This window comes from Orycteropus afer, unplaced genomic scaffold, assembly GCF_000298275.1.
Source record: "Orycteropus afer afer isolate SDZICR_OR568_19922 unplaced genomic scaffold, OryAfe1.0 scaffold00037, whole genome shotgun sequence".
NCBI lineage: Eukaryota > Metazoa > Chordata > Mammalia > Tubulidentata > Orycteropodidae > Orycteropus > Orycteropus afer.
This window is the reverse complement of record NW_006921624.1, coordinates 9,401,494-9,429,071: the sequence shown is the minus strand read 5'-3', so window position 1 is coordinate 9,429,071 and position 27,578 is coordinate 9,401,494. Positions and strand designations below refer to the sequence as shown.

Sequence of the window (27,578 nt, the reverse complement as noted above, 5' to 3'; positions counted from 1 at the left end):
CCCTACCTGCACCTTCAACCTCTAAAGGGAGGTAGCCTAAGTTAGGAAAGGCAGTACTGAATCTGGTTTCAGAAGACATGGGCTTCAATGATGGGTTCTTCTACTTCTTAGCTGTGCAACTGTTGGCAAGTTACTCAATCTCTCTGTGCTTCAGTCTCCTGTCTGTGAATACTTCTCTGCTCACCTCATAGGGTTGTTGCAAAGATCACCCAAGATAATGGGTGTGAAAATGTGTTGTAAACTGTTAAGCTCTCTACAAACACAAGGCATTGCCATTATGGTAATAAAAAGCAAATGGCACATGAATATTTCACAAGCATGGACTGGGACAGATTATTTGTAAAGTACTCCCCTCTAATGGGGTTTTATAAGTATACACTCTCTCTCCTTATTACAAACTTCCTAATAATCTCTTCCCAAATCTTATCCTCAAACTCTCTTTGTCTCCCCCGTCATTTCTTCTTAATATCTCCTCTCGTGCATAGCTATATATTTCTGAGATCTGGATGGCATAAGGGGAAAAGAGTTGTTTAGAAAAAGCCACACGTACATGTTTTATATTGAGACATAAACAAAATGAAGTTTGGGCACCTCGATGCTAAACCAAGATATTAAAACATATACATCTTCTTGGTGGGTCTGTTGAGCTGCTTAGATTAGCGACACATAGTCAGAAATTAGGTTTAACAATCCCATCCCTATATGTGGTCTCAAATTCAATCACATACCCGGCATTAACATGGAGAGAGAAGAAATGAAACAGACTCAACGCATTTTTCTTTTTTCACCTTAAAAAAAAAGAAAAAAACAGTGTAAGAGTTTTACAAAGCCTTTTGGAGTCTCTCTTGGCTAAAAAGGAAATCCTTTTGCCACTGCCTGCTCCTGCAGAGAGAGCTCGCTAGCTGCAAGATCATGATGAGGGTAAGCATTAATTAAATCTAACTGCGAGAGAATAATTATGTACACATATCCGTCAGGGCAAGTTGTCACTATCCAGTAACAAAGTTGGATACAAACTCCATCAGCAGAACTGTCAGGCGGCTGTTAAAAGGATATAAATGTGTCCCAAAAGGATCATTTCATTTAGGGGGGGAAAAATTGGATTGCAAAGGATTAATGAGGCGAGGGGTTTGTATTTTCAATTGGATGTAAAATGCAAACCGAGTAAGTTGTGATATCATCATTTAACCTTAATGTTCAGCTGCACTTGCATTTCTAATACGTGGTGGAGACAATTAGACCTTGTCCATCAAATCAACATTTTCCAGCACGAAAAGAGATCAAAGGTTAGATATTTTTAAGTTAAATTGCACAAAAGTTTACACCAAATTCATAAAATCTTATTTACACAGATGGCATACTCTTAATAATAATTAGGCAAGAAAATGAATGTAGATCCCACCAGGGTAATTAAGGGATTCAGGAAGGGGCCTTTCTGGTTGCTGCCTTCATTTCTGCCAAACCGAAGACTGTGCTCTGAGGCCTGAGTATGTGCAGAGACCCTACAGAGGAGGTGTGAATGCACGTCTTGGAGGCAGTCACCACAAATAGGCACAGTCACAAGGTACGAGAAAGGGCAGCAGTGTGGGAAGCAGACCAGCCTAAGTTTCATGCAGGTTCTATTCCTGGCTAACTGTGTGAGCTTGGACAACTTGCTTCATGTCTCTAAACATGTATTTCCTTTACAAAATAAGAATTGAAGGAGGGTGGCTGGAATAACGGGAGGCCCTAGGTGGTCCAAATGGTTGATGTGCTTGCTGTTAACAGAAAGGTTGGTGGTTTGAGTCCGGCCAGAGGTACTTTGGAAGAAAGCCCTGGCAATCTCTTTCTAAAATATCAGCCACTGAAAACCCTCTGAAGCACAGTTCTTCTCTCCCACTAATGGGTTCTCATGAGCAAGAATCAACTCAACAGCGATGCAGTTACTGCAGTCGCAATGATGCATGTGAAAACACCTAGCACTGTGACCGACACAAACTAAGAGGCCAATAATTGTTATTATTTTCTATCAGATCCATGTCCCAAGGCAGGAAACAATAAAATCAAATCACAACATGGGACTCAGGATCTGCTCTTCGTGTATTTTCATCATGACTAGGGAAGTCATGGATGTTGATGGTTTCCAGCCACGGCAAAGGCAGGAGCAAAGACTGACCTGTTTACTGCATGGTTGGCGGAAAACTACAACAACCAACACTGATGTTATTCCCTCCAATGCCCTGAAAATAATTGGTACTTTTGTAATTGAATGCTTTATTGATGGACTACCTGTGTCCACCTCTATACCTTGAACCACAGAGTGGTGGGGACCACATGTTTCCCACTGTAGTCTCAGGGACCAGCACGGTGTCTCGCTTTTGATAGGCACTTATGAGAAGAAATGAATGAAAGTCAGGTTGGAGACCTTAGGCAAGGACTTTAGCTGAGACAGAAGCAGCAGGAGGGTCTAGAATCTGGGAAATGAGGATCCGTAGCAACAGTATTAGACAGCACTTAAGACGATTTCTTATTCTGATGCTGGTCTCTGTCTGCTCTAACTCATATGGCTGTGACCACAGATTCTGAACTTAGTTACAGTGAAGGAAGAGACTACCGGAGATCCCAGACATTCAGGGATGCTGTAACTATGTAGGAAATCACCTACTCTTGAATTCTTTATGCTTTGTTTATGTTCTTTCAAGAGCTGTTTCCATGCAGTCCTGCCCAAAAGGAGAACAACATCTTCAAGTCCCTTCCCCCTCTGGAAATCTACAAAGGTGGAACACTAAAGTCCCAACACTTCACTAAGGTTCACACCAACCCTTCTGAAACAACTCCCTTGGCAAAGCAGCATGGCTCACACAGATACGGCAAGAAGTCAAGCATTACAGCTGTTCCTCCCAACCCTTCCCAAGTAGACCATACACAGATATCTTTCCAGAAGATAGTCTGACAAAATGGACTGTTTCAATGGCCTGAAAGAAGATGAGAAATGTGGACTTGAACAATATGTTGCTGTTCTGTTCCGGTAGTGATCATTATTCTGGAGTTACTCTACAACCACAGCCTCTCCTACCACCCACCTCATCTCCCCCTGCTCCCCAGAAAAGAAAGCAAAACCCAAAGAAAATCAGTGCACAAAGAGTGTTTCTCCCTCTCTCACCTCTGATTTGTATGCCATGTCTCCCAGCTACAGAGAAATGAAACCACATGTAGTCATCAATGCTGCAAACAGGCATCATTAAAAATGAGATAAAATTTCAGAAAATTGGGCCAGAGCCAGAAGATTGAGGGCATATGATGTCAAGACCCATAAAAAGAATTTCTCACTTCGGGATAAAAATCTTTCACTTCTAATTACATAATTTTATATATGTCCATTTGATTATATATTGAATAGTATAGTTCAGCTTTTCCCTATTACTATTTTGTCTACTTGGCCTAATTGACAGAGATCTGGTAAAATGTTTCTCACTTTGACTATGTATTCAACAATTTCACTCTTTTTCTTTATATATGTTGAAGCTGTGTTGTTAGTTGTATGTAAGTACCGATTTCATTTGTCTCTTGGTGACCTGTTCCTTTTAGGATTAATTAACATCTTCTTTGTTCCTAAGGATTTTTGTTTGTTTTTTGTTGTGGTTGTAAAGTTTATTTTGACATAGATATGCTTTTTCTCCACAAGCTTTGCCTAGCATGTACTTTTTCCTTTTCTTCACTGTCAAACTTTTTGTGTATTTTTTAGAAGGATCTGATGTAAATAGCATATAACTATACTTTTTAATATAATCTGAGAATCTCTGAATTTAAACATGTAAACTATATGTATTGTGGTTGTTGAGGCTTTGGGGCTTATTTCTACACATACCTTTCATTCTTCCCTTGTTTGTGCTTCTGCTCCTTTTATCTCCCATCCCGCCCCACCCTACCTGACTCTCTCGGACATCAACTCATAAACCCATAGTTTGGGCTTTGCATTCTCTTCTCTTTCCTGATGCCTGCGGAACAGGAAGAAGGCGCCAGCAGCTTTTTCTGCCTTGAGCTGAAAGTTTACTACACTCCTTGCCTTCTTTCTTTCCATATATGGACTGGAGCTTTTGTTTCCTCAGCATTGATGTTGCTGTTGCTAGGTGCCGCAGAGTCTATTTTTGAATTATAGTGACCCCTGTGAGAGAACAGAACAGCCCCATAGGGTCTCTTTGGTTGTAATTTTTAGGAAAGCAGATCACCAGGCTTTCCTGCAGCACAGCTGCTGGATAAGCTTGAACCACCAACCTCTCAGTTAGTAGTTGAGCACTTAACTGTCATGCCACCAGAGTGCCTTAATATATCAGCATGACAAATGTCAGTACTACAAACTATGTTCTAGAATAAGACTTTTCCCCCACAAAGATTGGAGCCCAGTGTATAAATGCAGAATAGGAACTTTGTCAAAGAGCCCTGTTTCCTCGGCAGCCCTTCCTCTTCCTGAGCACCTGTGTGGAGTACAGTTTGGAAATCCTTGCTAACGGCTCCTGCGCTCCACCCAAATCTTTAGGATACCTAACCATGTCCATTTCAAACACGGGGACATGCAAAGTGTTTTCTGTGTAATCCTCTAAGATTACAAATGGGTAATGACTTACCATTTGATTACAATGGAATTAGAAAAGAGCTTCTAACTATATGTTTATCAAAATTCCCCAACAGTCCATTCATAATGTTAATATAACCCATGTGATTTGGCATGCACAAATGGCATGAAGGGTATTAATTTTCAAGCTAGGGGACTTGAATTCCATTCCTGAGTCTTCTAGCTTCTTTGTGTGACATTGATTGAGTCCCCTCGAACTTCATTTCCATCACTGATAGACTAAGAGAACATATTTCCCCCATTATGTGCTTGGGAGTTGTTCTTGTTCCCTAGTACTGCTCTGACAAGAATATATCACAAATGGGATGGCCTTAACAAATAGGATTTTATTCTTACAATTTGGAAGCTTTAAGTCCAAGTTCAAAGTGCTAGGCTCTAGGGACTGGGTGAAAGCCTCTCAACCTTGGGGTCCAGCTCTGCCGCCTGCTCCCAGCCCACGGGAGCTAGAGGCATTTCTTCACTCAGACAGCTGCTGGCTGCTGAGGCTGAGAAGCCCCAAGGTTGACAAGTAAAAATGCACAGTCCTGATGTTGTGAAACCACACAGCAGGCAATTAACTTAAGTCCATTGTATGTCCCAAGGTTGGCAGAGCATGGCAGGCTGCTGAGCAACGACACAGCTACATGCAGGGTCCAAGCGTGCCATAGGCTAGAGACCATTCTCAAAGCTTCTCCTTATATACAGGAAGTAGACCACATACCCAAAGGCAGCTACTCAGCTGCTCATAGTAGATTCCACCATGGAGTTGATTACCAGTCTCATCGTGGGGAATACTACATCCAGCTGCCCAGCCACTCAACCAGGCCTAGCCAAGTTGACATACAAACATAACCATCACAGGAGTCTAGGGTAACCATGACTGCAAGGCATTAAGGATCTACTCACAGTCACACAGCAATAGGGGTTGGACCAGGATTTTCTAAGAAATCTGAGATGATCCCTTAGACTGCTGTTATCCGTAGCCATTGAGTTGAATCCAACTCAAGGCAGTCCCCATGTGTGCAGGTAGAACTGTGCTCCAGAGCGCATTCAAGGCTGCGACCTTTTGGAGGTACGTCATCAGGCCCGTCTTCTGAGGCATCTTTGGGTGGGTTTGTACTGGCAAACTTTCAGCTAATAGTCTAGTCCTTAACCATTTGCACCACAAACAAGCTCCTTCCTTCAGATTTGGGAACATGGCCACCAGATCTGGCCCACTGCCTGTTTTTGTATGGCCCAGGAGCTAGGAATGGATTTTACATTTTTAAATAGTGGAAACAAATCAAAAGAACAACAATATTTCAAGACATGTGAAAATTATATGAAATTCACATTTTAGGGCCCAAAAGTAAATTTCATTGTTATCATTAGTAGATCTCTATCATAAGTATGATATTCTATTATTATTATTAATATATGATGAATTTCAACATTAAAATTTGTGGGAAATAATTCTTTTTTTCTCTTTTGTGTAAGTGCCTACAGATCCTTGAATTTGCCTCTTGGGCCACAAGACCTAAAATACTTACTTTGTAGGAGAATTTTACTGATCTTGCATTAGACCACAGGCCCTTGCAAGAATGGAAGGAACGAGGATCATAATCGACCACCCATTCACATGCCACAAGCCAGGTTTTATCTAACAGTAGTTTGGGATCTAAACCTCTTCAGTACTATCAAAGAGAATCAGGCCAGCTGAGGTGAAAGAGTATACAGTCTTTGGATCAAATATAAAAGGGTTAGAAACAGGGGTGAGCTCCTCCCTTGACCAGTAGCAAAGTATTATAGAAATCTTTTCTCATCTCTGATGTTCAGTTTTCTAATCAGTAACCTGGGAACAATTAGAGTCACTATGATTCAAAATCAACTCTATAGCAATGAGTATACCTAGCTCTAAGGGTTTTATCAATGCAAGCTCTCAAATAAAATAGAAGTCCAGTAAAATATCAGTATTTGCCAAAGTCATCCTAATACTTTGCAGTATCTTCCACCAAGAATCCCTTGAATCTTGGGTGTCCACATGACTTGCTTTGAACAATAAAATGCAGCAGAATGGATGCCATGTGCCTTGTAAACTTCACCCTCAAAGGATCTTGCAACTTCTATTCTTGGAACACTCCGGCATGTGACCAAGCCTGAGAAAGCCTGCTGGAGTCTGAAAGACCAAGTAGAGAAGAACTGATGTGCCCCCAGGTAACAGTCAGCTAGTTCTCAGTGGACTAAGTGACTGATCACAGAAGCAAGACAAAGATTAGCTGAGCCAGCCCCACCCAAACCAGAAATACTTCCAAGCTGAGCCCAAAACAAATACATGACTTGAATTAATAGCTAAATGAGTGGTATGGTATTTTTTTTTTTTTTTTTTTAGGTTACTAAGTTTCAGGGTGTTTTATCATGCACTAGAAGTTACCTGACATAATAACATATCGTTACTATAAAAGAAATATTCTAGAGTTGTGACACCAGGCCCCACCAGGACCTGGTCTCAGAGCCTTCATCTTCAGCCTAAGCTACTGGCTTATAGTCATCAGGCTAGACAGAATTGACTAAAAGCCTCCTGACATATTTCAGACAAAGGAAAATCACCTGGAGAAGACACACACTCTTGGGAACACAAAATTCTCTGAAAGACACTTCAAGGAAGATATATGAGGGCAGCTGTGTGCTCTAGCTGCAAAGCAGCTTCCCATGCCTTGGTCCAATGCAACCTGGGGATTCCTGGGCTGACGGTGGTACTGGGCCCAGCAGCATCTCTTAGGAGAGGCCTGTGGTCAAGAGAAAGAAAGTCAGAGCCCCAGCCAAAATGTTGCCTAATCAAAGATCCACACCATGCCCGGTTCTTAATGTCAAGTCTCTGGTTCCAGCACACAGCTCACCTACACAGTGTTTTAAAGAAGTATTTCCATAAGCATTCCAGCACATTCTAGCACATGATTCCCATAACAGCCCTGAGAAATAGCAATGGCAGGCTTTATCATGCCCCCAACTGCTGGTAATGGAATCCTGAGGCAATTAAGCAATTTCCCTCAGGACTAACTGTACACAAGGCAGAGAGATTCAAATCAGGCTTTTCTGACTCTAAATTCTGGACTGTTGTTCATTAGACTAAAATGCTACCTAGTCAAACTTATGAGGAGCTCTGCTGGTGTAGTGGTGAAGACATTTGGCTTCTAACCAAAGGGTGGGTGGTTTGAACCCACTAGCCATAAGGATTTACCACCTTGGAAATCCAACAGGGCTCGCTATGAGTCAGAACTGAGTTGACAGCAGTGAGAATCAAACTTATAATCCAAGGCTTGTTTGAGTTGGAGGAGAATTGTGGAAATCATATAGCCCATCATCTTTGCTTTCCAAATTAACAACAAAGATTTATTCGGTACTTATCATGTTCAGTGCAGCCTGCTGAGTACTTTACATACTTTAACGCTAATCCTCCCACCCTCCCTACAAGGTGGCCAATCTTACAGATGTTGCATATAAAGTAATGGGTGAAGATTTAATGCATACATCATTTCCCAAAGTTGAGCAGGTCAGTGGCAGATCTGGGATATGAATCCACCTCTACCTGACTCCAAAACCTGAGCTCTTTGACACAAACCACAGTGCATCTTTGGTAGGGACACTGAGGCCTGGAGAGGTGTAGGTCAGTCCAATATCATGCAGTCGGTTGCTTAAACCAAAAACCTAACCCAGTATCACTGAGCCAATTCCAACTCATAGCAACCCCCTTTGGGTTTCCGAGGCAGTAAATCTTTACGGAAATAGATCGCACCATTTTTCTTCTGTGCAGCAGCTGGTGTGTTTGAACCACCAACCTGGTTAGCAGCCAAACGCCTCAGGCACCACACCACCGTTTTTGTTGTTATGTGCCATCGTGTCATCTCCGACTCATAGCAACCTGAGGTACAAGAGAACAAAACACTGCCCAGTCCTGTGCCAGCCTCACAATCCCTTCTATACCCAAGCCCACCACTGCAGTCACCGTGTCAGTCCATCTTGTTGAGGGCCTTTCCCTCTTTCATTGACCCTCCACTCTAGCAAGCATGACATCCTTCTCCAGAGAATGGTCTCTTCTGACAGCATGACCAAAGTAGGTGAGACAAAGTCTGGCCATTCTCACTTCCAAGGAGCATTCCAGCTGCACTTCTTCCAGGACAGATTTATTAGTTCTTTTAGTAGTCCACGGTACTCTCAGCATTCTTCACCACAAGTCAAAAGCATCAACTCTTCTTTGGTCATCCTTAATCATTGTCCAGCTCTCACATGCATATGAGGCAAACGAAAACACCATGGCTTGGATTAAGCGCATCTTAGTCTTCAAGGAGACATCTTTGCTCTTCAGCACTTGAAAGAGGTATTTTGCAGCAGATTTGCCCAATGCAATGTCTTTTGATGTCTTGATTGCTGCTTCCATTGGCGTTGACTGTAGAACCAAGTAATAATATATAGTCCTTGACAATTTTAATATTTTCTCCATCTATCCTGATACTGCTTATTGGTCCAGTTGTGAGGATTTTTGTTTTCTTTATATTGAGTTGTAACCCATACTGCAGACTGTTGTCTTTAATCTTCATCAGAAGTGCTCCAAATCATCCTCACTTTCAGCAAGTAGGGTTGTGTTGTCTGCATATCATAGGTTGTTAATGACCTTCCTCCTATCCTGATGTCACATTCTTCTTCATATAGTCCAGCTTCTTGGATTATTTGTTCAGCATAAAGATTGAATAAGTATGGTGAAAGGATACAACCCTGATGCACTCCCTTCTTGACTTTAAACCATGCAATGCCTCCTTGTTCTGTTCAAATGACAACCTCCTGGTCTATGTACAGGTTTCTCATGAATATAATTAAGTGTTCTGGAATTCCCATTCTTCTCAGTGTTAGTCATAATTTGTTATGATCCACACAATTGAATGCCTTTGCATAGTTAATAAAACACAAGTAAACATCTTTTTGGTATTCTTTGCTTTGAGCCAAGATCCATCTGACATCAGCTATGATATCCCTTGCTCCCCCTCCCCTTCTGAATCCAGCTTGCATTTCTGAAAGTTCTCTATCAATATACTGCTGCAACAACTTTTGAATTATCTTCAGTAAGATTTTACTTGAGTGTGATATCAATGATATTGCTTGATAATTTCCACATTTTGTGGGATCACCTTTCTTTGGAATGGGTACAAATATGGATCTCTTTCAGTCAGTTGACCAGGTAGCTGTCTTGGCATAGCCAAGTGAGTGCCTCCAGCACAGCGTCTGTTTGTTGAAACATCTCAATGGGTATTCCATCAACTCCCAGAGCTTTTTTTTTTTTTTTTTGCCAATTCCATCATTGCAGCTTCGACTTCTTCCTTCAATACTGCTGGCTCTTGATCATATGCCACCTCCTAAAAATCAATGAACATCGACCAATTCTTTTTGGTACAGTGACTGTGTATTCCTTCCATCTTCTTTTGATGTTTCCTGCATCATTCAACATATTGCCCATGGAATCTTTCAATATTGCAATTTGAGGCTTAAAGTTTTTCCTCTGTTCTTTCAGTTTGAGAAATGCTGAGCATGTTCTTCTCACCATTAGTCATCCATTAATTCATCAAGCATTAATTGAGCATCTGTTACATGTCAGAAGCTAGGCTCGTCCATGGGAATAAAGGCATAGATTAGACATAGTCGCTATACTTGAGAGGATATGATAAGAGATGGTCAAAATTTACTCTAATAAAATGTAATAATAACAAGTGTCATGAAGAAGATAGGAAGAGGCCATCAAAGCTTGGAGGAAGTATGCATAGTTTCCATTTGGGAAAATTCTGAAAAGACCTCATGGGAAAAGCAGCTTTAAGGCTTTGGCTTGAGGGAAAGACAGGCTTTAAGCATGTGGCAATGGACAAAGGGAAGAAAATCAAGCAGGGAAAGGAGGAAAAAGGGGTCATTTCATCATTGACTTAGGTCTACACTCCAGATAGCTGAGCTTCCTGGTCAGTCTTCTTTCCTTCCCCTATAGCCATCTCATGGCATCAAGTTGAGCTTTACTTTGATGATACAAGTTCAAAACTTCCTTTAGCAAGAGAGGCAGTGAGGCCCACCAAAAATCCTTTGTAGGGAGGGAAGACTCCTGTTTTGGCTACTTAGTGCCTCTCTAACAGAAATAGACCACAAATGGGATGGCTGTAACAATCAAGAGTTTATTCTTAAAGTTTTTGGAAGCTAGAAGTCCAAGTTCAAAGTGCCAGGCTCTAAGAGCTGGGTGAAAGCCCCTCAGTCTTGGCCTTCACCTGTCTCCTGCTCCCAGCCCACTGAAGCTGGAGGCTTTTCTTCACTCAGGCAGCTGCTGGATGCTAAGGGTGACAAACCCAAGGTCAACAAATAAAAAGGCATACTCTCAATATTACCAAACCACATGGCAGGCCACAGATTCAAATGCAGAAATGGTCCCAAGATCAGCAGGGTAATGTGGCAAGCTACTGAACAACGACTCGGCTACATGCAGGGTTCAAGCATGCCATAAGCTAGAGACCTTCCTCAAAGCTGCTTTTTATATACTGGAAGCAGACCACGTCCCTAAACAGTTACTCAGCTGCTCCAGTAGATTCTACCATGGACTTGATTGCCAATCTCACCATGGGGAATAACTACATCCTGATGCCCAGCCACCTAACAAGGCCCAGCCAAGTTGACACACAACCTTAACTACCACAACTCCTAAAGAGGCTAGATTAGGGAGGACAAAGACTGTGATCAAAGGAACAAAGAAAAAAAAAAAAAAAAAGGCAAACCATTTAAAGCCATAAATGTTTCTGAATGTTTCCCCAATTAGCCAGTTACTAATAAAAAGCAAGAAAACAAAACAAAACAAAACAAAATGAACCTAAGTTTGACTTCTGGAGACAGTGTCCCCCAATAAAAGAGTATGTTGGAGAGTATCTAAAGAAACCAGAATGTTCTCCTCATCTCTAATTCAGGACATGGCATAGGACAAAAGTCCAGGCCTTGCCTCTGACAGTGAGCCTGAGGACTGTCCATCTCACTAGCATATGCCTTGTACTTATTTTTCCCAAATATTCCCACAATGCTCTGTGCAATCTCACTCCCATATGCCTTACTCCTACCAGCAATGTCTTCTCAATCACTCCCTCTAGTTTAACACTAGTGCATTTGTCAAGTGTCACTTTCTCTGTGAATTCTTCTTTAGTGAAACACCCTAAGCCCACACTACTTCTCATATAATCCTTTGTGGTGTAAATGTGTAATCACCTACTGACTTCACTAGATCAGAAAGGGTTGGTGGAAGAGATCAGGGTGGCATATTCTACAAATAAACATAAAATCCTATAAATAAATATAAAGTGATCAGGGTGTAGTATTCTATAAAGAGATCATGATGGCATATCCTAGAAATGTATGGCATGCTAAAAAAGTTGAGTAAGTGCCTTAAAAAGTGCACAGAGGACTGAATAGTGCCATAAGCATTGGGGATCCTGCTCCAGAGAATATGGCATTGGCTCCCTCAAAGCCAGAGAGAGTCTGGATAGGTTTGTCCTGACTCTGTTAGCCATAAAGGGGAATGCCTATAAGAATCTTGTAACTACTGAACATCCTGAACAGCACTGATGATATACAATCCTTGACAATCCAAGAAAATCTACAACTTCCTTCCAGTGTCTGGGTCATGTTGGTATAATTTCACAGTTGGAAGACATTAGTCAGGGTAGCTAAGACTAGAATTTAAATATGGCACTAAATTCAGATCATCTAGGACTTGAATTCACAGCTCAATTATCTACTAGCTGGGTAAACTTGAAACAGTCACTTAACCTGTGAAGATTGAGTTTCCTCGTTATAGAATGGGAATAATTATAGTACTTACCTTATGAGGCTAATAAACCCAAAAAACCCACTGCCACTGAGTCAATTTTCACTCATAGCAAATCTGTAAGGCAGAGTAGAACTGCCCCATAGGGTTTCCAAGGCTGCAGTTCTTTACAGTAGCAGACTGCCTCGTCTTTCTCTTGGATAATGGCTGGTGGGTTTGAGCTGCTAACTTTTGGTTGGCAGTCAAATGTTTTAACCACTATGCCACCAGAGCTCCTTATGGAGTTGATAGGTGTTCTAATGATGAACACAGTGCCTAGAACATACTAAGTAGGCTCCCAACTACCCCCTTCTTCCCTCTCTCTCTTTCTGCCTCACTCCCTACTTTCCTCCTTCCTTCCTTTCATCCATTCACCCATCTATCCATCCATCCACCCATCTATCTATTGATAAATTATCTCACTGAGTCTATTACTATTCTATGCCCATTTTGTGTTAGGCACTGGGCTCCAGAGGTAAATAAATCATTGTCCTTCCCATCATGGGACTGTCAGAGTTGAAAAGGAGACAGATATGTCCACATATCCTTATGAAGAATTTTGATAAGAGCTGTGACGGTGAATGCCCACAGAAAGGAGTGGCTCATTCAACCAGGGTTATGACTTAGGATGGGGAATGCTTTACAGAGAAAACTTTAAAGTTAAAATTTGAAAGATGAGTAGCAATTTGATGTATGGGGAATGGGTGAGAGTGGAGGAGGGCAGGGTTTTCCAGGCAGAACATAATCTGTACACTGACTTTGAAAGCAAGGCATGATGGAGGAAGGTGGAAATGGCCAATGTTCTGGGGGCTGCACAATACAGTGGCTGGGGCTCGCAAGGAGCTGGAAGGAGGTTGGTGGCAAGGCTAAGAAAGAGCTGGGTGCAACAAGCTATGGCAACTCTTTGATTCTATTAAATGGTATATAGATTTTTGCTTCAAAAACTGGGTAAAAGTATCTACAAGGAGTGTGAATACTGGCTAAAATAAATGTAATAATAAAATAGTTGTAAATAAAGAAATAATGCATACATGTTCAGCATGCACCTTTCACCTGGCACCGTGTAAGGTGCTTCAAAGACTGTTGTATTCAATCCTATGGTAACCCCTTGACAATAGTGCCATTATCATCCCAGTGTAATCAACATAATACTGGGCTGTTTCATGGGCATCAATATTTCTTGCAGACCTGAACAGACATTAAAAAACTTAACTGACAAGTAGCATAGTATAGTTTAAGCAAACATAATCATGCATATATTATGAAACAGAATGGCATTTTGGTTTTGTTTTTTTGAAGATGGAACCTGGTATTTGGAGTTATGACTGATTTCTTTCACATATATCTGCAGACTCTTTGGGCGTGTGTTCACTTTTGTTTGCCTTTAAGATGACCTCGCTGTAAAAGCCTGAGACACCCTCAATTTAAGTACAGAGTAGCGGGAAAATGCTCTAGGGGAGTGACATGGACAGATTTAGTGTGTTTTTAACAGATCACTCTAGCACCAGAATGGAAGATGGATTGTGGGTGTCAAGGCTGGATGAAGGAGCTGCTGCAGGAATCTGAAAGAGGGATAATGAGTCCTCAATCAGGTCAGAGTCAATGGCCTGGCAAGGAGGGAATGGGTTTGTGAGACTCTGGAGGCCAGATCAGCAAGATCTTGATGGCAGTGCTAATGTTAAAACCAAAAACTAAACCAACTGCCCTCAAGTCAATTCCAACTCACAGCCACCTCATGTGGATCAGAGTAGAAGTGTATTCCATGGCAGTTTTTTTCTTGTTTCTATTAATAGCTTTTGGTTATATTCAATCAGTAATCTACACAAACCTACCTATTATATATTTTTTAATAAGTAAAGTTTCAGGGAAAAAAGAAAAGCAAAGACAAAGAAAAAGGAGGTATGAAAGAAATAGAGTGAAAAGAGTTTTGCATCATTTGCAGTCACCAAGAGTAATGTCGCCTTTTTGCTTTTCTGGTGATTTATAACTCATCCCAATGATTATGGTGGTTGACCAAAAGAATGGCATTTATTGCTTCATAACATTACCACTCGTCTGTCAGTTTGTCATACTGTGGTGACTTGAGTGTGCTGTGATGCTGGAAACTATGCCAGCAGTATTTTAAATTCCAGCAGGGTCATTCATCCATGCTAGGTAGAAAGGGTTCAGCAGAGCTTCCAGCCTAATACGGACTAGAAAGAAATGCCAGGTGATGCACTTACCAAATTAGCTCATGGAAACCTTATGGTTCACAACAGACTATTGTCAAATACAGTGGATTCGGACATGGCCTCAGGAGGGATCAGCCCCTGAAGGGAGACATCAAGGGCATGGGATGGACTGACAAACAGCCACAACAGTGGACGTGCACATGCTGGTGACTGTGAGGTTGATGCAGGAACAGGGAACGTTCCGTTCTGTTGTACGTAAGTTTGCCGTGAGCTGGAGTCAACTCCACAGCAGCTGACAATAACTCATTCTTCTTAATATATAGACTTCCCGGGGAGTCACATCTAATCCCATGGCTTTAAATTGGCTCTAGACTAATGACTCCCAACAACTTGGTATTTCCAGCCCCTGGTGCCTTCCTGTTTTCCAGGTTCATATAAACACCAGCCTTCCCCGGCATCACCACTTGGGAGTTTAATAGGCATCTCGATTAAACTGCGTTCCCAACTCCCCATTGCCAAAACATATGTGACATCATCATCACTGATTGACTCATCTCTGTCTCTCACATTTATCTGTCAGCTCTGCCTTCAAATATATTATATAACTATTTTTTCTTCTTTTTAGCTGCTCACAGTGTCGTCACTTCTGTTTACTGGTGGACATGGGTGAAACTATAAATTTTGAATTTAATGCCCTATTAAAACTTTTTTTTGTTACTTTTTATCATGATTTGGCGAAAGTTTACAAAGCAAACTGGTTTTCCATTCAACTATTCGTGCATTTTTTGTTTTGTGACATTGATTGCAATTCCCATAACGGAGCCACCCTCTTCTCACTCCTGTTTTCATTCATACTTCTTTCCCACCTTCTGAGCTTTATCCCTGGGCAAACACTGCCCTTTTGATCGCATGTGCTTGATTCTTATAAAGGGTTCCTACCTCCCTGGTGTTAATGTTTACCTTATAGGCCTGCATATTGTTTGGCTGAAAGCTGAGCCACAGGGATGAGTTCCAGGCTTGGAGGGTAACTAAGGGTCATAGCCACAGGCGTTCTACCAGTGTCTATCAGACCAGTAAGCCTAGTCTTTTTTACGATTTTGTGTTTTGTTTCACATTTTTCTCCCACTCTGTCCAGGATCTCCTGTTGTGATCCCACTCAGAAGGATCAGCAGTGGTTGCCTGGCACCATTTAATTGTTTTGGTCTCAGGGTCATGGACGCTGAGGTTCATGTGCTCCATTAGTCCTTTGGACTAATTGTTTGCATGCATATTTGATACTCTTCATTCTTCTTTGCTTCAGATAGGGAGAGACCAATAGGCACCTTAGATGACCAACTGCTCACAAGCTTTTAAGATCCCAGTTGCTAGTCACCCAATAGGATGTAGAACATAGTCTTTGTGGACTGTTATACCAATTGACCTTGATGTTCCTCGAGACTATGGTAATGAGCCCAGGGCCCAGTGATTCATTACTTAAAGGTGTTTGGTTATGGCTAAGAAGTTTTCATAACCTTGTCTCCTGTATGTTCTACTATATTTACTCGTGTATATATCTGTAGTACATGTAAATGCAAATGTAGAAATATCTTCTCTCAAACCTATATATATTTGTGAGTGTAGTCTCATTTTCCTTTCAACATCTGTTCTGTTTGCATGCTGATTTTTCAGAAATACATCAGGCCTTTCTTTCAAGTCACCTTTGGGTGGACTTGAACCTCCAACCTTTTGGGCAGCAGTCAAATGTCTTAATATTAGCCACTCTTTATTGAGAGTCAACCATGTGCCAGGCTCTGGGCTAAATAAACATTACTCACATGTAATGCTTGTATTATTTGTACTATTTGGATGGGTCAGGAAACAGGCTACAAAGGGCGTATTTATTTGCTCATGATCATTCAGTTTGACCGTGGTGGAGTAGAATTTCGAATGTAAAGTCCTGATTTGAAAAAAAAAAAAAAAAACTCTTCCTATAATGTTTGAATTTCAAGCTCTTCCTCACATTCAAACAAATCATTCCCTGCTTTATCTGAATGCCAACAGCTCCTTTCCAGAGCCTGTGGACATTGGGGAAGGGCTACTTAGCAGCTGCCTCATATAACACTGTCACAAACACAAAGGCAGCAATTAAGTCCTCCTCTCACCTTCCTCTCTCTGGCTGTGGGGGATGCATTTCAGCACCCATCAGGCCTCTTAGGAGCAGCCATAGCTGCAAAAACACATTGGAGCTGTTTTCAACCATGTGCTGAATTCCATGACACCGGTTCTCAGCTACTCATTCCATCTGCTGGAAACCGCTGGGCATCATGGACAGGGTGGAGGGCCTAATGAAGCAGAGAAAGACCAGGTGCTTCTACCCTGGGCCAGAAGGCCCATGACCACCTCAGTGGCAGGGGAGGGGAAGAGACGGTGTAAGCCTGGGATTTTATGTAGGAGTTTTGGTGGTCAGTGCAGGCTGAAGAAGCATTTCCAAAATGGTGTTTCTATGGACACTGCTGTTATATGAGATGTTAATAAATGACCTATGGGAAAAATAGTCTTTGGTCAAGATGGTTTCATAGACAATGAGCTAAACAAAGCAGCCCAGCTTTCTTTGCTATAGAACTCCTCAGGGTCTTTAACAGACTAAGACACATTCAGGAATATCCAAATGGAAGATGGAGTGTGTAGCATTTCCAGGACTTTTAGACCATGGAGACCTTTAGTAAATAAGATGGAAATGTAGGGCTGACATATACTATCCTTATGCCTCTTCTGAAAATATCTTATTATCCAATGGTGCAAGCAAAAACTCAAGCTCATGGTTACCAAGCCATTTTGAAAATTACTTTAACAGCATCTACTTGAGCACATTTAATGTGCTATCCGTTAGTGATTCTATCTATGGGGTGGGGGGGAACAGGATCTCTTGGGTTCTGTACCAGAAGGCTTTTGACTCACCACTATAGAGCTACTTATACCACCACTTTGAAAGTCATAAAAATGAGCCACTTCCCAATGATCTTGAATGTTAATATACTCATTGATTAAAAAAAAAAAAAAAAGTTAAGCACTTTTTATATATTAGGTTTATGAATAAAAAGCTTATATCTTAGAAAAGAAGGCAGTAAATAAATAAAAAGCAATAAATAAATATGATTTTAGGCTAAAGTAGTACTACAAAAGAAGTAAAAATGGGCTGTGTAACAGCAGATTCGGGATAGAAAGGAGCACAACTTTAAATTGGGTAATCAAGGCAGACAGCTCTGAGGGGATAACATTTGAACTGAGAGCTGAAAGGTAAGAAGGGGGCAGCCAGTTGGGAGAGTTAGGAGGAGTGGCAAGCAGAGAGAAGAGCTTGTGCAGCTCTAAAGAAGTAAACCATTTGCTGTGTTCCTGTAACATGAAAGGAGCTCTGGTGGTACAGTGCTTATGGTGTTTGACTACTAACCAGAAGATTAGTGGTTCAAAGCCACCAGCCACTCTGTGGGAGGAAGATGAGCAATCTACTTCCGTAAAGATTTACCACCTTGGATACCCAATGGGGGGGGGGTCGCTAACTCAATGGCAGTGCATCTGGTTTGGTTTGGGTTTTTGTAATGTGAAGAAAGGCAGCTTGGCCAGAGTGTAGGGTACTGCAGAGAAGAGTGCAGCAGCCAGGTTGAGCAAGTCAACAAAAGCCAGAGTGGACCTCATTCTAAGGATAATGGGGCATAATGGTCAAGCGCTTGGCTGCTAACCTAAAGGTCAGTTTTTCAAACTCACCAGCCGCTCCACAGGAGTAAGGATCTGGCAATCTGCTCCTGTAACATGTAAGCCCAGAAAACCCCAGGGGGAAGTTCGACTCTCTCCTATAAGGTCACTGTGAGTTAGCATGGACTCGATGACACCTAACAACAACAAAAACTACCTACTGAAGTTGAGTCTATCTGGTTTTATGTTTCTAAAAAGATTACCGTGGCTAACTTGGGAAGATGGAATCAAAGGAGGTTAGTTGCAGGGAGGAAGTGACAAATACCAGTGGTAATAGTGGTCATGAAGAAAGAGAGGTCAAATTCAAGATACATTGTTAAGATACAAATGAATTTCTTCATGGGTTAGTTGTATAAGGCCCCATCTAACTTATATATTAAAATAGCTTGATATCTAATTATGGCCCAGTCCAAACAGTAGATCTACGCGTTTTTTCATTCTGGCCACATGGGATTCTTTCTTTCAGTTGTGCTGGTAAGTCTATAGTATTTAATGAACTTTCTGCTATTTCAACACTGTTTACATGAACAATTCAGTGATATTAACTATGTCCATTATGTTGGGCAACCATCACCACTATCCATTTCAAAATTCTCCCCTCTTCTCCTCCTTCCTATTCCTGATATGCACTTTGGTCTCTGTACATCTGCATATTCTTGATTTTAATTAAATTTGGAATTTCCCCTAAGAGGGGGGAAAAGATAAATTCTGGAGTGAAGTCCAAGTTTTATACAAACAAAATATGTTCCATGTGGCATTGTTTATAATGGTGAAATAACAGAAACAGCCTATATGCCTAAGAGTAGGGGGGCCTGGTTAAGAAAATTAAAGTGTATATAAAAGACATTTTTGAAGATTTCAATGCCATAATACTTTTTAGGTTGTAATACAAAATATAAATTCTGATTGGTAGCAAAGAAGGGAAAAACTAAAGACTTGGAGTCAGGTGTGTTTATGTTATATGTGTATGTGTGTGCAGCAAGGAAGTTGGAGGGATTCTCAGGAATAGAAGGGAGAACAAAAACAGAGAGACAAGGCCGAGTACAATTATGAGTGGTCCTGAATGTTCAACATAGAAGAAATATAAGGTATCATTTATTGAGCTCCTGATACATTCTAGCTGAGTATTACAAGATAGTCTACACTCATCATCTCATCGATCCTCAAAGCAACCCTCTGATGTAGGACTGGCATTCCCATTTTACAGAAGAGGAAACCAAGACTCAGATAGATCACCCTGACACTTCCACTGTCATACAACTTGAAACTCACTGGGCTGGGCTGGCTCCTGCCCTTTATCACACTATAATCATTGGCACCTGGGTTTTACCACATGCATTCCAGGAAGGAAGCCCAACCATCTCCTCTGTCTCCATTTATGACCTCAGCTTAACACTTTCATTTTGGTTTTTCACAATAAGGATTATGGCCTAATCATCTTCTCAACAAATAAGAAAACATCTGTCATGTCAGGAATACAATAAGATGGTTACTATCTCCAAAAAACCTCTCTGGATAGCAGAGGAGAGAAGCAGATAACAGCAAATTATATTACACAAAAATGAAACCAGTGCTTGCAACGTGTGTAAAGAAACTTGAGAGAATTTAGACTGGATTTTGACTGTGACGATCAGTGATATGTTCGTGGAAATACGCCATTCAAGTCGAGCTTGGAAAGAAAGGTAGCACTTTAGTAGTATAGAATATAGCAATTAAGACCAAGGGTTAAGGACTCAGACTACGTGGTTCTCTCTGGACGCACCATTTACCCTTGGGCAAGTTACTGCAGCTCTCTGTGCCTTGGTGAACTCATGTGTAAAATGGCAACCAGCACTGCACCTGCTTCATAGGATTGCCATGAGGATCAAATGAGATAAGATACATATAACATTTAGCCAGATGCCTGGAGTAGATTTGAGTTCTCAATAAAAGGCAATGGTTATTCACAAAAGTGATTCCATAAAGAGGGAATGACACAGGGAAGAACATAGGTTTAGAAGAGACAGCAGAGAGGTTAGAGCTCTGTACTGACCCTGAATGTCATGTCCATAAGCCCAAAGACCTCTGAAGACACCGGGCAACCAATGAAGCTCTGGGAGAACAGGAGTGACATAAGAACCACCAACTTATAGGAACTGGAGAAGTGAGAAGCAGGAAGACAAAAGGCCAGCTGGAGACTATAGTGTACTGGGGGGAAAGAATAAAGATAGAGTTTAGATAACAGGAAATGATGAGGGGCTCCTTCCACAGACAAAGTCACACAAACAGGCAGGGGAAGAAGATGATGATGTAGGAAGAGGGAAAGAGGAAGAGGCAGAGGACAAGGAGGAGGAGGAAAAGTACTACTTTTTACAAAAAGTGTATAATGTCCCTGCTCATGACCACTATATTATATAGCCTACTAAAGAGTAGGTTCCAACCTGTGATCCTGGCTCCTCGCTGGAGAATGCCTTCCCCAAGTTCATTCTGCCTGTCTTGCCCTCTCAAGAACGACACAGCTACGATTCAAAGGGCATCTACTGTGTGCCAGGCCCTGTGCTAGACACTTTCTATATTGTTACTAATCAATCACCCTACAAGATGGGTGATCCATTGCAACTCTCAGAGAAGCAGCTGGGACTCAGGGAGGTTAGTTAAACACTGAGGGTCACAGGTCTGCAGTATCCAAGGCCTCCACCGAGGTGATTCACTGGGGAGACAGTGTCATGAGTTCTATGACCACAGGGAAGCCAGAGAGGAGGATGCAACTCTCCCCAGCATCTCTGGAACCTGGGGACAGACTGCTGACTTTCTGGCAAGAGGCATCCGGGGCCTACCTCGAGACTTGCTCCTCCGCCTCCGCTTCCCTGCTGACATGCTGCGTGGAGCTGGCTGGAGCTGACCGATCTCGATGGGCGTGTTAGTGCGGAAACTCTCCTTGAACTTCTGCATCAGGGACTCCACTGTCTCCTGCGTCGCCTCTGCTGCTGCTACAGGGTGGGCAAGGGGGCTGAGGTTAGGGCTAGGCCTACTCCCATTCCTTGGAGGTCTGGGCCTGGCCACCCTAAGTCCCGGAAACTCCCTCCCTGTCCCAATGCTAACACGCAAAACAACACATTGATCCCAGCACAGATGTATCCCTTGACTTATCCATTTATTCATTCAAAACCTACTATAGTTCGGACATTACCCTTGGCCTTGAATAGATGGTAGTGAAAAGCCAGACACAATCCATGATTCAAGTAATTTGTAATTCTGTAAGGAATATAGCCAGGCAATCCCCACACTGTGTGATATTGCTGTGATAGAAGAGTACAAAGGAAGTAACAGGAGAGTACCAGGACAAGTCATCTCATCCATCCTTGCAGTCAAGGCTGCTTCCTGGAGGAGACAATATTTAGGTGGAGACCTTAAGGATGAGCAGGAGTTAGCAAAACAAGGCCACGTTGGAGTTGGTAAAAAGATTTGGAAAGAGAACGTACTGGGTAAAAGGAGAAGTATGTGCAAAGGTCAGGAGCTAGAAAGAGCATGATGCTTGGAGCAAGTGGAAGGAGTTCAGTGTAGCTGTAGCAGAGCATGCAAGGAAGGGGCTGTGGGAGTTGAGGCTGCAGAGGTAAGACTCTCTTGTACGCTGCATTTAGGAGGCTGGCCTTTATCCAAATGGCAAAAACAAAAGGCTGTCATTGAAAGGTTTTAAAGAGGAGACTGACATTCCCAAACCTAATCACTTTGATAACAATGACTAACTACAGTATGGAGAATGCAATTAGAGACTGTGAGGAAGGCCAGCCAAGAGGCTTTTGCAGAAGCTAGCCAGAGAAGGCTGGTGGCCTGAACCTGGCAGTGGTGGGGAAAGTAGGGGAAAGTAGATTAGTCTTACAACACTTTAGGAAAGAAAGCTGACCATGGATTGTGCAAACAGATAAGCACTGAAGCACTAACAGAAAGGTTGGTGATTTGAACCCACCTAGAAATTCCTTGGAAGAAAGGCCTGGTAATCTGCTCCCGAAAGGTAATAGCCTTGAAAACTCTGTGCAGCACAGTTCTACTCTGACAGGTGGGGTTGTCATAAATCAGAACTGACTGGACAGCAACTGGTTTGGTTTGTTTTTCGGAGGCTATGCAGATCACTGAGTACAACACTCCCATGTTCCTGAGGGGGAACTGAGGCCCCCAAACAAGGGAGATGACTGATGCTAGTAAGTGGCAGAGTCCTGGCTAGGCCTCAGGTCTTCTCATCCCCAGACCACAGTTCCGTTCCCAACAAGCCTCCCCTGATGATTTGCTAGCAGCCACATTTCCTCAAAGTTTTAACATTAAGACTGGTAGAAATGTTCCAGGAAATGGAGACAGTGAGGTCAGAAGGGCAGACAGAAAAAGATGGAAGATGAAAGGATAAACAGTAAAAACCTCGAGAAGGAAGGAGAGAGGCAACATAAAAAGCAGTAAGAGGAAACCAGAAAGACGAAAAGGAAATTTGTTGAATGGCTTTAGTGCCTCAGAAATTCCAAAAAGAGCCCCTACTTTGAAATCTTCAAACTCAGCCCTCCCGCCATCTCTGCCTCCAGAGGCTAGGACATTTCTTATTCAGTTTGTGCTCCATGCTGTACAATGGCAACAGATGAGACATGCCAAAGATTCCTGTTTCTTTGAAGGGAGTTTCACCAGACTGGACAGAGAAGGCACCTGACCATCCAGCAACTGCTTTCTAATGAGTTCCTGTTTTTCTAGGAAAGCTTATCAGCTTCAACAGATGGGGCAGCTCATACCCCTCTGAGGGATGGTCTGTGAATTGGGCCCTGGGAGAAACCCCATCTTTGGAGTAGTAGGGGAAACTGTGTTTGCTAAGGATAAGAGAACTGGCAATTGTCTTAGTTCTCTAGTGCTGCCCTAACAGAAATACCACAAATGGATGGCTTCAACAAACAGGAATTTATTCTCTTACAGTTTAGGAGGTTAGAACTCTGAGTTCAGAGTGCCAGCTCGAGGGGCCAGGTGGAGGCCTCTCGACCGTGGGCTTCAGCTCTGTCTCTTGTTCCAGGCCCATTGGTGCAAACTAAAGGCTTCTTCTGACTCACATAGCTGCTGGCTACAAGGCTGATCAATGCTAGCTAGACAGGCAAAATGGCATACTCCCAAGATCAGTACGCAATGTAGCAGGCCACTGATTCAAGTCTAGGAACAATCCTGAGATCAGGAGGGAACACTGCTGTGGTAGTTAAGTTTGTGTGTCAGCTTGGCTGGGCCTGGTGGAGTGGTGGGCAGCTGGGTATTCCCCATGATATGACTGGGAATCCACTCCATGGTGGAATCTATTGTGAGCAGCTGAGTAGCTGCCTTAGGGATGTGCTGTGCTTCCTGTATATAAGGAGAAGCTTTGGGAATGGTCTCTAGCTTATGGCACAACTGAACCCTGCATGTAGCCGTGTTGTTGTTCAGCAGACTGTCATGCTCTGTTGACCTCGGGACTTTCAGTGGACTTGAATTAAATGGCCTGCTGTGTGGTTTGGTAACAATGGGCCTGTGCCTTTTTACTTGTCAACTTTGGGCTTGTCGGTCTCAGCAGTCAGCAGCTGTTGGAGTGAAGATTCAGTGGGCCTCTAGATTCAGTGGGCCAGGAGCAGGAGGCAGAGCTAAAGCCCAAGGGTGAGGGGCTCTCACCCAGCCCCTAGAGCCTGGCACTTTGAACTTGGACTTAAAGCCTCCAAACTGTAAGAGAATAAACTCCTGTTTGTTCAATCATCTCACTTGTGGTATATTCTTGTCAGAGAGGCACTAGGCAACAAGAACAATGAGACTGGTGATCAACTCCATGGTAGAATCAACTGAGAGCAGCCAAGTAGCTGCTTTAAGGCTGTGGTCTGCTTCTAGTACATAAGGAGAAGCCTTGGTGATATCTCTAGCTTTTGGCATGCTTGATTCTTACATATAGCCAAGCTGCTGTTGAGCAGCCTGCCATGTTCTCTGCTGATCTTAGGACTCTTTCTAGACTTGAATCAATGGCCTGCCATGTGGTTTGGTAATATTGGGACTGTGCCTTTTTCCTTGTTGATGTTAGGTTTGTCAGCCTCAGTAGCCAGCAGCTGCCTGAGTGAAGAAAGCCTTCAGCTTCAGTGGGCTGGGAGCAAAAGGTAAAGCTAAAGTCCAAGGTTGAGGGGCTCTCACCCAATCCCTAGGGCCTGTCACTTTGAACTCAGACATCTAGCCTCCAAAAACTGTAAGTGAATAAACTCCTGTTTGTTAAAGCCATCCCATTTGTGGTATATTTTCTGTTAGAGCAGCATGAAATAACTAACACAACAGCCCAAAATGCACCAAAAAGCTACAGACCTTCAACTAAGTTTCTTATATACTGGAAGCAGGGCACACCCCAAAGGTAACTCCCCTTCAACTACTTAGCTGCTTACAGCAGATTTCACCATGGAGGTGATTATAATCTCATCATGGAGAATAACTACATCCAGCTGCCTAGTCACTCAAAACCACAGCTCAGAAAAGCTAACATACAGCCTTAACTACTACAGCAATGCATATGACTCATCTAAGGAGCTCTGGTGGTGCAGTGGTTAATGCATCTGATTACTAACCAAAAGGTCAGTGGTTCAAACACACCGGCTGCTCTGTGGGAGGAAGGCAGTTAAGGCTGTGAAGATCTACAACCTTGAACATCCTATGGAGAAGTTTTACTCTGCGCTATAGGGTTGCTATGAGTTGGAATTGACTCCATGGCAGTGGATTTGTTTTGGTTTTTGATGAACCATCTGGTGGCAGTATAGCTTCCTTGCTTCTTTTACTGCCTCTTTTCAATGATACTTAGTTAGCTCTGCTTGAATGTGAATCAAGATGATGCCAAACATGGCTTCCTACTCCAAGCCTGTGATGCATCATCTCCCAGCACTCTCCAGCAAAACTATGCCACAGTACAATTCTAAGAAGCACTGTTGTTGTTATGTGCCATGGAGTCGGACATAATGACCCCTCCTTAGGTTTCTGAGGCAGTATCACTATGGAAGTAGATTGCCCCATCTTCCTTCTGAAGAGTGGCTGGTGGGCTGCCCAATTCTGATACATTACACAGAGAGGAGAACGACTTACCCTAAATTGTAAAAGGTGAGAAGTATTGTGGTCAAGAGCCAGAGCAAGCCAATGTCTGGAATCCTCCAAGGGAAAGAACTGCACAGGTCTGTCAACATTCATTCATTCATCTCTACATTTATTCATCCATTCATGAAACAAGGATTTTTTTTTTTTTTTTTTTTTTTTAAACTATCATGTACTTACGCTGATCACAGGAGATACAATGGTGGGGGAAAAAAAAAAAGGAAACAAACAAAAACCCATCAGCCACTGCCCTCATGATGCTTACTATATAGATATAGACCCATATTAATATGATAATTGACATGCAGATGTCAAAGTTACAAGTCATATGTACTATGAAGGCATGGCGAGTGATGACAGAAGAGGCTATACTAGAGGAAGACTATTTTGTCTAAGAAATCTATGGAAGTGTTACTAACTTCTGAAAGAAGTATGAATTAATTAGGTGGGGGAAAAAGTGGAGGGTATAGTGTGGGATGAGGTGAGGAAAGCAAAACAGGAAGAGGGAATAGACTAGGCTAAGTTCCCATGGGGAAAGCAGTAGAGAATCGGCAAATGGTGCTGAAACTATGAAAGCAAGTTGCTGGAGGAGTAAAAAGAGCTCAGACTCCAGAGGGTCTCTTTGGACTTTGATATGAATAGGATATGCTAAAAATCGGAGATACGAATGCAATTTAATCAGATTTCCATTTAGGGACCATCACTCTGGCTGGAAAGAGAAGAATTCACTGAAGGTCAGGGATGGAAATCAGAAGATCAGCAAGGACCAACCAGGAAGATAGTTTAGCAGTGCAGAAGTCTAAGAATGGAACGATGGGAGGCTGGTTTAGGGTAGCAGTGGGAGAAAGAGAAGTGGGCAAATTTGAGAGTTGTTTTGTAGATAAAACTCACTCCAAATGTGGTGACTGTTTGGAACTGGTGGATAAATGAGAGGGAAGTTTGAGCACAACTCCTTGCAAAGCTGTGGAATGACAGTACCTCTCACTACTCAGAGGAGGAAAAATAGGATAGACCACATTTGAGAGAAGAACATGAGTTTGGTTTAGATATGAAAACTGAGGGGTGTCTTTGAGACATCTAAGTGGAGATGTTGAGTCAATAGTAACATTTGCAGGTTGGATACTCAAAAGAGAAAGCTGAACTCCATGAATCTATCTATGAATTCTTTTTAAAAGGTAAAGAGGCAGTATAAGCTAATGATTAAGAACATGAGCTTCTGACACAGAGCAGGTAACCAAACACATGTTCATTCCTGATCTTTACTACTTATTCTCCATTTGTACCCTCAGATCCATTCTCTATCCCTACATTCCTTCTATCCCACCCCATACCCTGGAGGTGGACCCTATGGGTTATATAATGTAGCTGTTTGTTCTCTGGCTACTAGCTAGGGTTGGCCAATGGGACGTTCTGGAATGATATAGAGCACTTTTTCCACCCTTGCTCTTTTCCTGCTTCTGTACCATATTTCTGATAGAGACTGGTGGGGGGGGCGGGAAACCACCAAACCCACTGCCATCGAGTCGGATCTGACTCATAGTGACCCTCCTTGGACTTCCAAGGGAGTATCACTATGGAAGTAGATTGCCCAACCTTCCTTCTGAGGAGTGGTTGATGAGTTTGAATCACCAGCCTTTTGGTTGGCAGTCAAATGCCTTAGGCACTATGCCACTCCTCAACAATGACAGTTTCTGTCAAGAGCCTTGATAACACCAGTGCTTACAGGTTCCAGAAGAACTTTTCATCTTATTGCCCCTTCTGTTCTGGGGGCTTGTACTGACTTCCTGATACCTCTTATTCTGCCTAGGTGCCTCAACATCTCCATGTTGATTTCTTAACCCTGCCTACACTTCTGTAATGCAAAGGCATTCAACTGTGTGGATCATAACAAATTATGGATAACATTGAGAAGAATGGGAATTCCAGATGACTTAATTGTACTCATGAGGAATCTGTACATAGACCAAGAGGCAGTTGTTCAGATAGAACTACGGGATACTGCATGGTTTAAAATCAGGCAAGGTGTGTGTCAGGGTTGTAACATTTCACCATCTTTATTCAATTTGTACACTGAGCAAATAATCTGATAAGCTGGACTATATAAAGAAGAATACAGCATCAGGATTGGAGGAAGACTCATTAACAACCTGTGATATGG

General features: G+C 42.4%; 1 protein-coding gene across 1 annotated transcript in view; it reads right to left on the bottom strand.

The window, feature by feature from the left end:
- ASTN2 (astrotactin 2) overlaps positions 1-27,578 on the bottom strand; it is a 1,259,674-nt gene that overhangs the window by 868,589 nt on the left and 363,507 nt on the right. The window contains exon 5 of the mRNA XM_042780380.1: positions 21,157-21,309. Within this exon, the coding sequence (XP_042636314.1) occupies positions 21,157-21,309 (153 nt within the window). The remainder of the gene's footprint in view (positions 1-21,156; positions 21,310-27,578) is intronic.